The sequence below is a fragment of the Triticum aestivum genome, chromosome 1B (assembly GCF_018294505.1).
Source record: "Triticum aestivum cultivar Chinese Spring chromosome 1B, IWGSC CS RefSeq v2.1, whole genome shotgun sequence".
NCBI lineage: Eukaryota > Viridiplantae > Streptophyta > Magnoliopsida > Poales > Poaceae > Triticum > Triticum aestivum.
In genome coordinates, this window is record NC_057795.1 from 6506287 (window position 1) to 6516719 (window position 10433).

At 47.9% G+C, this 10433-nt stretch overlaps 1 protein-coding gene across 1 annotated transcript; it reads left to right on the forward strand.

The window, feature by feature from the left end:
- Positions 1–4795: 4795 nt before the first annotated feature.
- Positions 4796–10433, forward strand: LOC123103066 (putative disease resistance protein RGA3). Its single transcript, XM_044524557.1, has 4 exons — positions 4796–5042; positions 5299–9467; positions 9660–9773; positions 10116–10433. Exons 2-3 carry the CDS (start codon positions 5327–5329, stop codon positions 9767–9769), a joined length of 4251 nt encoding a protein of 1416 aa, XP_044380492.1. The 5' UTR covers positions 4796–5042; positions 5299–5326; the 3' UTR covers positions 9770–9773; positions 10116–10433.

Below are 10433 nucleotides of genomic sequence, written 5' to 3' on the forward strand. Positions count from 1 at the left end.
TGTCTGCGGTCGACTCATGGCACTTTTGTGCCAAGCTAGCCCGCCAGTTCATGAAGGGTTGGGGGGCTAATTTAGGCCGGGACCTGAGAGAGCGCAAGAAGTCCATCTTGATAGCTATTCAAGCTCTGGATGCGCGTGCGGACTCGACTGGGCTCTCCTCGAACGAGTGGCTGCTTCGATACGACCTGGAGGATCAGCTCTCCATCATCTACTCGGATGAGGAGGCTTACTGGCGCGTGAGGGGTACTCAGAGGTGGGTGCTACAGGGCGATGCCAACACCGCCTACTTCCAGGCGGTCGCAAACGGCCGGCGTCGCCGCAACTCCATCCACTGCCTGTGGGATGGAGGCGCGCAGCTAGTGCGGCCCGAGGCCATCCGCCTCCACGTGGATGGCTTCTATAGGGCTTTATTTACCCCCACCCCGCGTGGTGGGGCTAGCCTCGCCCTCGACATTTGGTTGGGCGCGTTAGGAGTTTCGGATGCAGCCAATGCAACTCTGGTTGCCCCCTTCAGCGAGGACGAGGTCCTCGCTGCCGTTAAGGGGATGAACTCCTCCTCGGCCCCGGGACCGGACGGTCTCCCAGTAGCTTTCTTCAAGATGTTCTGGCCTACCATCAAGCTCGAGGTCATGGCGCTCTTTGAGGAATTCTACTCGGGTTCCATGGATTTGGGGTGCCTCAACTATGGGGTGGTGACCCTCATCCCCAAGGTCCCGGGCGCCTCCGATATTCGCCAGTTCCGCCCCATCACAGTGATTAATGTGATTTTTAGGATCCTGGCGAAGGGATACGCCAATAGGGTGACCCTCCTTGCGGATACTATCACCCACCCGAACCAATCCGCCTTCATTCAAGGCCGATTTATCCTAGATGGGGTGTTGGTGTTCCACGAGGTGCTCCACGAGGTCCGTCTGAAGCGCCATCGGGCGGTCTTCCTGAAGTTGGACTTCCACAAAGCCTACGACACGGTCCACTGGCCGTTCCTGAGGGAAGTCCTGCTTCGCAAGGGCTTTGACGACCGTTGGGTGACACGCGTCATGCAGCTCGTCTCCTGTGGCCGGACGGCAGTGAACATCAATGGCGACATCGGGCCCTTCTTCCCTACCCTCTGTGGGGTCCGGCAGGGGGACCCCTTCTCGCCGTTCTTGTTCAACATGGTTGTGGATGCCCTGGCTGCCATCCTAGATAAGGCCAAGGCTGCGGGACATATTCGAGGATTGGTCCTGCACCTTGTTGGAGGGGGAGGGGTCTCCCTTCTCCAATACGCGGATGACACCATTGTTATGGTCGAGGGATCCGCCCTTGAGATTTCCAATCTGAAGTTCCTCCTTCTGTGCTTCCAGCAAATGTCGGGCCTTACCATCAACTTTGACAAGAGCGAAGTGATGGTGCTCGGGTACCCCGCTGAGGAAGCTCAGTCCATCGCCGATCGGCTTAACTGTCGGCTGGGCTCCTTCCCCACGACTTATCTGGGGATCCCCATTAGTGACTTGTGCCTCACCATGGCGGACCTCCGCCCCACGGTGACCCGTATGCAGCATCACGTAGAGCCCTGGAAAGGGCGCTGGCTATCGAAGGCGGCCCGCGTGATTCTTATCAACTCTTCGCTTGCCAGCCTCCTGTGGTTCCTCATGAGCTTCTACAGCCTTCATGAGACGCTCCACCAGGAGATCGCCAAATACCAGTCCAGATTCTTCTGGGCAGGGGAGGAGGGCAAGCAGAAATATCACATGGTCAGCTGGCCAGATATTTGCAAACCCAAAGACCAGGGCGGTCTTGGGATTCTATCCTCTCGGTGCATGAACATCGCCCTCTTGACCCGCTGGCTATGGCGCATTGCCAATGGAGAGGGAGGCCTCTGGCTAACTATCCTCCAGAACAAGTATCTTCGCGGACAGCCTCTGGCGTTCTGCCAACGCTCGGGCGGCTCCCAGTTTTGGCAGGCCGTCGTACAGCTGCTTCCGGTTTTGCGTATAGGCACTTCCATCTCTGTGGGCTCCGGCGCCTCGACCTTGTTCTGGCTGGATAGATGGCTTGGGGACTCCCCTCTAGCTGCCCGGTTCCCCATCCTCTTCGATATTGTAGTTGACCCTCGGGTCTCTGTCGAGGCGGCCCTTATTGACTTAGGGCGCCTCGCGTTCCGCCGCCCTTTTGGACCTGCCGAGGTGGCTGCCTGGGATGACTTCCTCCAGGACATCGCCCTGCTGCCTATGGACGTGGCAGACGTTCCGGATGCCATCTCCTGGCGCCTAGATCCCTCCGGCCGCTTTTCCACCAAATCCCTCTACGCGGCTATTGCCCCCTCGTCAGCTCCGGAGCCTTTCGGCCTTATTTGGGACATTCGCCTCCCACTTAAGATCCGGATCTTTCTGTGGCAGTGGACCCGCGGCCGCCTCCCGACCGGCGTGGAGGTCCTCAGGCGCCATGGCCCTGGTGATGGAATGTGCCCCCTATGTGCCACGGTTGAGGATGCTAATCACATCTTCTTCTCGTGCTGCACGGCACAGTTCCTTTGGTCTTGTTTCCGCGAAACGGTTGGCGGACAGTGGTGTAATACCAACTTCCCTGACTTGCTTGCCGAAATTCAGGCCTCCCCCCTCGCTACAGGAATATTAGATGGCTGTGCGTCGGGGTGCTGGCCTGGACCTTGTGGACGGTTCGCAATAGGCTCGTGATTCAGAAGGTGCCCCTTCGACGTGCGACTGACTCCATCTTTAAAATGTGTGGTTACTTGCAGCTCTGGCGGCCGCTTAGCCGCCCTCCGGATCGGGACGCCATCGACAGACTCCTCACCGACCTCCGTTCGTTGGCCTTCCGCCTGGCACCTCCGCTCCCGCCGCCACCCCCGGAGCCCGACTAGTGGATCTTCCCCTCCTGGCGCGTGTGCCTTTTTGGCTGTGTGCGTTGGGCTTGTTGAGCTGTGCCCTCAGCATTAACCCTTGTTGCTTTCGTGTGCTTGGACTTTGTGTGCGTGTGGACCTTGTGTTTGTGTGAACCTTGTGGATGTTGGCTTTGGCATTGGCTTTATCTATAAAGCGGGGCGCGAGCCTTTTTCGGTAACTGAAATTATTTGCACCGAACTTCATTTCTGTTCTCCTGATTACTGTTCAGCAATCAAAGTGGTTGTTTGTCGTGTTTCATTTTCTAAGGATTATATAGCGCAACTAGGTGTTTATTATTTCTGACCACTATTCTATTTATTCATACCTTCTGCATCATGTTGTTTGTCAAGCATGTTGGTGCTCTGTCCTGAAAATATCATCTCTTCATCTTTGCATAATACTGCAAATGTAGTGGTTGGTTTCCATCTAGCAGGGATGCTATATCTTTTGCAAGTTGTATTGAGCAAGTTGTTGACGAAATATACCACCATAGTTAGTATTTTTGTTTTTGGTGTAAGCATGCCTTTTTTATTCACTCCGCTGTTCAATTGGTCCAGTCTAGTTAATTGTAAGATTAAAAGATGCTTTCACACATTTCAATTGATCTATGTCTGTTTGTGCGCAAAAGCTGGTTCTAATGAATATTCTGAATCATGTGTGTTTCTCCTGATAACATTTATTTTGACCTCGTTTGTAAATGATATGGTAGCTTATTTTGTTTAGGATAATGTGCAGGAGGCTAAGCAAGCACTTGAATTGACAAGAAAGTGGGGGACAATTGATGTAGCTGATGCACTAGAGCTCCTCTCACCAGATTCTGAAAGCGAGGAAGTAAGCTATCTAGCACCTCTATGCGTGCTTCCATTTTTCTTAGATGTCTGTGCTATGAGGTTTTCAGATTTATTGGATTTGTTCGCGCGAAAAAGATTTTTCGATGGGTTTATAGAAATTTTTGTTTGTCACTCTTCCTTGTGAATTGGTCATTAGTAATTATGCGATTTTTGTTCAGGAGTTTCTCATGAAAAATTGCTGTATGACAACATGTGTCCTTTCCTCAAGTCAGTATATTCAGTTTCCGCCATCTTTTACGCTTTAATCCTCCCTTCAAATCATATTTTAGTAGAAGTAGGGATACTCAGGTTTGCGAACTGTATCTAGTTTCAGCGCTGTTGCTGAGTGGAGACATTTATCTTTAACTTGGTCAGATGCTTTTTGAAACTGTAGTTTTATCCTATTCAATACTTGGGGAGAAATTCTGATAGCGATCTCATATTTGTAGATGGGATGAGATGCTTGCCTCAGTTGTACTGTTCACGCATCTTCTTCATTGATAGTGACTGGGGAAGCCAACGTGTGAGTGGAGCAATCCCATGACCCCAATCCATCCATCAGAAGAGCATCCACTTTTTTCCAAGGAAGAAAGAATGGAATTCCTTCCCCACAGGACAGAGCACGTCTCCTCCCACAGATCCTATTCCCACCGACCACCCATCTGTAAGATAACTACAGTTCCATTAGCAGCTATACTAGTTAAACACGCCAAGAACTACACAATAACTATTAAAACGATTAAGAAAAATAATTTCAAAAAATACAAAAGGAACTGTCATTGCTAAAATAAAAGAACCTGGTTACTAGTACGATCTAATTAATACTGACGGGAATGTTTTCAGGTCTAGTTGGCAACCTGACAAACCTAGAAGGAGAGAGTACTGACTAGAAATCATATCTAGATAGAGAGAGGAGGATTGGCACTAAAATTTGGCTTTGATGCCAATAAATTCCTCCAACCGCATGACCCCATCCATCCATCTCCTTTCCTCTTTGCCAAAGAAAGAATCGAATTCCTTCCCCACACACCACATGCATGTCTCCCTGAATTCTTTTCCAAAGAAGAGCTTAGCTGCTTTCCCAAATCCTATTCCCAGCTTCCAAAAGCTTTGCTGCTCCCAGAAATCTCACACCCACATATCCGCGCTGGCATAGCTTCACCGGAGCTCCCGCCTGGTTGCGCATCTCGTCGTCGGTGCCGGCCAGGTTCTGGGTACTGCTGCTGCTACAGCGCCGGAGCCGCTCAGCTTCCACGTGCCGGTCAGGACCACTTCTTCCTCGCTGTTGCTGCGTTGCTGGTCCTGGTTTCTCAGGTGCAAGCTCGTGAAGGTAACTATAGCTGCAATATTTGATTTTGAGTTGTAATTGGTTCAAGAACAGATGTCAAGCACTCAAGCTATATTTACACACGTCTTCCTCACAAGACTTGTAACTGGTTCAGGGTGTAGATTTCATTTTAGTTTTTTTTTCTCCCCTGTAGATTTATAAATTTCGAAAAATTGACGGAACATTTCACAAATAGGTTCAGCAAAGTTCAGATTTAGTCTTGCTGACAACTTTGTCTCCCCCCCCTTAAATTCTGCAGTGCACTTGTGTTGTCCGTGAGCGTTACAATGGCGGAGCTGGTGGTCACCATGGCGATCCGGCCACTGGTGGCCATGCTCAGGGACAAGGCGTCCAGCTACCTCCTCGACCAGTACAATGTGATGGAGGGAATGGAGAAGCAGCACAGGATTCTCAAACGCAGGCTTCCTATCATCCTGGACGTCATCACCGACGCTGAGGAGCAGGCCGCAGCACACAGAGAAGGAGCTAAAGCCTGGCTCCAGGAGCTCAAGACGGTGGCCTATGAGGCAAATGAAGTCTTTGACGAGTTCAGGTATGAAGCGCTCCGCCGTGAAGCAAAGAAGAATGGACACTACAAAAAGCTTGGCTTTGATGTTATAAAACTCTTCCCTACCCACAACCGTGTTGTGTTCCGTCACAGAATGGGTAGCAAGCTTTGCAGGATTCTGCAAGATATCAATGTCCTCATAGCAGAGATGCATGACTTTGGGTTGAGGCAGACATTATTGGTGTCCAATCAGTTGAGGCAGACACCAGTGTCCAAGGAGTGGAGGCAGACAGATTATGTCATCATCGACCCACAAGAAATTGCCAGCAGATCCAGACGCGAAGATAAAGATAATATCGTTAACGTGCTACTTGGTCAAGCTAGCAATGCAGATCTTACAGTAGTTCCCATTGTTGGAATGGGGGGCCTTGGCAAGACCACATTGGCACAACTCATATACAATGAACCTGAAATTCAAAAGCATTTTCAGTTGCAGCTATGGGTCTGCGTCTCTGATACCTTCGATGTGAATTCGGTGGCTAAGAGTATACTTGATGCATCCCCCAAGAAAAATTATGATACAGACAAACCACCACTGGATAGACTTCAAAAACTTGTCAGCGGGCAGAGGTATCTCCTTGTATTGGATGATATCTGGAACAGAGAGGTCCATAAGTGGGAACGTTTGAAGGTCTGTCTTCAGCATGGTGGCATGGGTAGTGCAGTGTTGACAACAACCCGTGATAAACAAGTTGCTGAAATTATGGGTGCAGATAGAACCTACAATCTCAATGTTTTGAAGGATAGCTTCATAAAGGAAATTATTGTGGCTAGAGCATTCAGTTCAGAGAATGAAAAGCCTCCCGAGCTACTCGAGATGGTTGGTGAGATTGTGAAGAGATGTCGTGGCTCTCCTTTAGCTGCAACTGCACTAGGATCTGTACTTCTTACCAAGACCAGCGTGCAAGAATGGAAGGCTATATCATCTAGAAGCAGTATTTGTACCAAGGAAACTGGAATTTTGCCAATACTGAAGCTTAGCTACAACGATTTGCCACCACACATGAAGCAGTGCTTTGCTTTCTGTGCCATATTTCCCAAGGATTACAAGATTAATGTGGAGAAGCTTATCCAACTATGGATTGCGAATGGCTTTATCCCAGAACAAGAGGAAGATAGTCTTGAAACCACTGGAAAACATATTTTCAATGAACTAGCATCAAGGTCATTCTTTCTGGACATAGAGGAATTTAAGGGCGACGAGCAGTATTGTTTCAGAACTACATGCAAAATACATGATCTTATGCATGATATTGCAATGTCTGTTATGGGAAAGGAATGTGTCATTGAAATTAAGGAACCGAGTCAAGTCGAGTGGCTTTCGGATACTGCTCGGCATTTGTCCTTGTCATGTGGAGAACCAGAAGGTATTTTGAATGTTATGGACAAAAGATCCCCTACTATCCAAACTCTGCTATGCAATAGTTATGTACGAAGCTCATTGCAGCATCTCTCAAAATATAGATCTTTGCATGCCTTGAAGCTCTGTCTGATAACAGAATCATTTCTACTCAAAGCAAAGTATCTGCATCACCTGAGGTACCTTGATCTCTCACAAAGTTCTATCAAAGCACTTCCTGAGGATATAAGTATTCTGTATAACCTGCAAGTGTTGGACCTTTCCAACTGCTCTTATCTTGATCGACTTCCAATGCAAATGAAGTATATGACTTCCCTCCGTCACCTCTACACTCATGGATGTCCGAAGTTGAAGAGCATGCCTCCAGAACTAGGAAAACTAACGAACTTGCAGACGCTGACATGTTTTGTGGCAGCAGTTACTGGACCGAATTGCAGTGATGTTGCAGAGCTGCAGAACTTAAACCTTGGTGGTCAGCTAGAGATATGTCATATTGAAGCGGAAGCGGAAGTGGCTTATCTTGGTAAGAAGAAGGATCTCAAAGAACTGACACTAAGATGGACTTCTGTTTGTGACAGCAAGGTGCTCGACAATTTCGAACCTCATGATGGGCTGCAGGTTCTGAAGATATATTCCTATGGAGGAGAGTGCATGGGTATGTTGCAAAACATGGTTGAGATCTATCTTTTTCATTGTGAAAAATTGCAATTTTTGTTCAGATGCAGTACAATCTTCACTTTTGCAAAACTGAAGGTGCTTATGCTAGACCATCTGTTGGGTTTTGAGGGATGGTGGCAAATAGATGAGAGGCAAGAAGAACAGACAACATTTCCTGTGCTTGAGGAGTTGTTTATAAGTAATTGTGGAAAGTTGGCAGGATTACCTGAAGCTCCATTGCTGCAAGGACCGTGTGGCGAAGCTGGTTATACATTGGTACGCTCAGCATTTCCTGCCCTAAAGGTGCTCAAAATGGAAAACTTGGAGAGCTTTCAGAGATGGGATGCAATCGAAGAGACTCAAGGACAACATATAGTGTTTCCTTGTCTTGAGAAACTATCAATTGAGAAATGCCCAAAGCTGACAGTGTTGCCTGAAGCACCATTGCTAGAAGGACCTTGTGGTGAAGGTGGTTATACATTGGCACGCTCAGCGTTTCCTGCCCTAAAGGTGCTCGAAATGAAAGACTTGCAGAGTTTTCAGAGATGGGATGCACTCGAAGGGACATTGTTTCCTCAGCTTGAGAAACTGTTAATTCAGAGATGCCCAGAGATGATAGATTTACCTGAAGCGCCAAAACTCACTTTATTGGAAATTCAAGATGGCAAGCAAGACATCTTCCATTTTGTAGACAGATATTTGTCTTCACTGACCAATCTGGTACTGAACCTAGAAGGCACAGAGACAACATCAGAGGGTGAGTGCGCTTCAATTGTACCCATGGACAGCAAGGAGAAATGGAACCAGAAATCCCCTCTTACGGTTATGGAGTTAGGATGCTGCAACTTATTCTTTGGATCAGGTGCCCTAGAGCCGTGGGACTATTTTGTACATCTTGAAGAGTTGAAAATTCATGAATGCGATGTGCTCGTCCACTGGCCAGAGAAAGTGTTCCAAAGCTTAGTATCCTTGAGGAGATTGGAGATTAGTGAGTGCAAAAATCTGACCGGATACGGAGAAGCACCTCTTAAGCCATTCGCATCCGGAAGGAGTCAACACCTGCCAGGTCTGGAGTCTCTTCAGTTAGAGTATTGTCCAAGTTTGGTAGAGATGTTCAACGTCCCGGCATCTCTCAAGATAATGAATATTGAGTGGTGCCCTAAAGTTGAGTCCATTTTAGGCAAGCAGCAGTACATGTCTGAGTTAGTCCAAGGGTCTTCTTGTAGTGAGGAAATCATGCCCACAGCTGTATCAGAGTTGTCATCCTCACCCATGAATCACTTCTGTCCATGCCTAGAAAATCTATGTTTGTCTGCATGTGATAGTTTACCGGCGGTTCTAAATCTTCCTCTGTCCTTAAAGACCTTAGAAATTGATGACTGCACTAGTATTCAAGTCCTATCATGCCAGCTGGGTGGGCTCCAAAAACCAGAAGTCACTACCACCATAAGCAAAAGTCCTATCATGCCAGAGCCACCAGTAGCAGCAACAACTGCAGGTGAGCATTTACTTCCTCCCCATCTTGAAACTCTAGAAATACTGGACTGTACTGGTATGTTGGGGGGAACTCTCCGTCTGCCTGCACCCCTCAAGAGACTGGTAATTATGGGCAACAGTGGGTTGACATCGCTGGAGTGTCTGTCGGGAGAGCACCCCCCATTGTTGGATGTCCTTAATCTTCAAAGATGCAGTACCCTGGCATCCCTACCGAATGAGCCGCAAGTATACAGGTCTCTCTACTTTCTTGCAATACAACGCTGTCCTGCTGTAAAGAAGCTCCCTAGATGCCTGCAGCAGCGCTTGGGCAGCATTGGCATCAAAGGACTAGATGCCCGTTATGAAGGTATGCTTGCAACACGTCCTTCTATCTTTGCCACATTTAATAAACAGATGCAGTCATCCATTCCATTAAATCTACCACGCCAGCATGTCTGTACAAGTTTGTTCTCCATTATTTTACTTTCGTATGATATATATTTTTATGTTACATTAGTTTGTACGTGTTTGTTCTGACGCCCATTTGCGATATGTGCAGTGATGGCACTTAAACCGAAGACATGGAAGGAGATACCAAGGCTAGTCCGTGAGCGGAGGAAGGCCGCTCAAGAAGCAAGGGAGCGCCAGCAATCCACCATGCAGGAGTAAACAGGTCAGAAACGACGCAGAGAGGGCGTGGATTTTGATTGCTCTGAACAATGTACAAGATTATGTCGTGACCGTGATCAATCAGTTTTGTTGAGCTTTGGCCTCTACCTTGTTCAGATATTTGTAATGCGAATCAAACGAATCTCCCCAGTTGAGTAGAAGTTAGGATGACATACTCACATGTGTGTCTGTGAGCTATCTATGTATCTATCTGTTTTTGCTTTGCTTAGTTAACTGAGAAGACACTGGCCTTTAGCTTGTTCAATAAACTTTTTCAACTGTGGCTTTATCTGTGGATCTTCTTGGATGATAGGCCTGATCCCTGATTGTTGCTGTGCTCTGCTAGGGGAATGGCCTGTGATTGCTTCTACAATTGAACTTTGCTGCAGTCGCTCTCGGTCGACAACTGTCGGGGCCTCCGGTGTAGGGCGACTACTGCTTGGCGATGAGCCTGGCATCTCTGAATCAACATCCCAGGCCGAGACGATGTCATCTTGATCTGGTTTGCTGCTGCCCAGCCAAGCGTGGAAAACAGGGAAGAAACAACTTAGAAATTGCATGGTAGTTAATTTTATTTTGCTTCAGAAATTGTACCAATTTATGTCATGATTGTTCTCTGTTGTGTTAAACTTCAACCTTTATCTTGTTCAAGATTCACATACTT

Coding starts and splice junctions, on each gene's coding strand:
- LOC123103066 (XM_044524557.1), top strand. CDS start 5,327: ATGGCGGAGCTGGTGGTCACCATGGCGATCCGGCCACTGGTGGCCATG. Junction 9,468..9,659: donor ACTAGATGCCCGTTATGAAG/GTATGCTTGCAA, acceptor CGATATGTGCAG/TGATGGCACTTAAACCGAAG.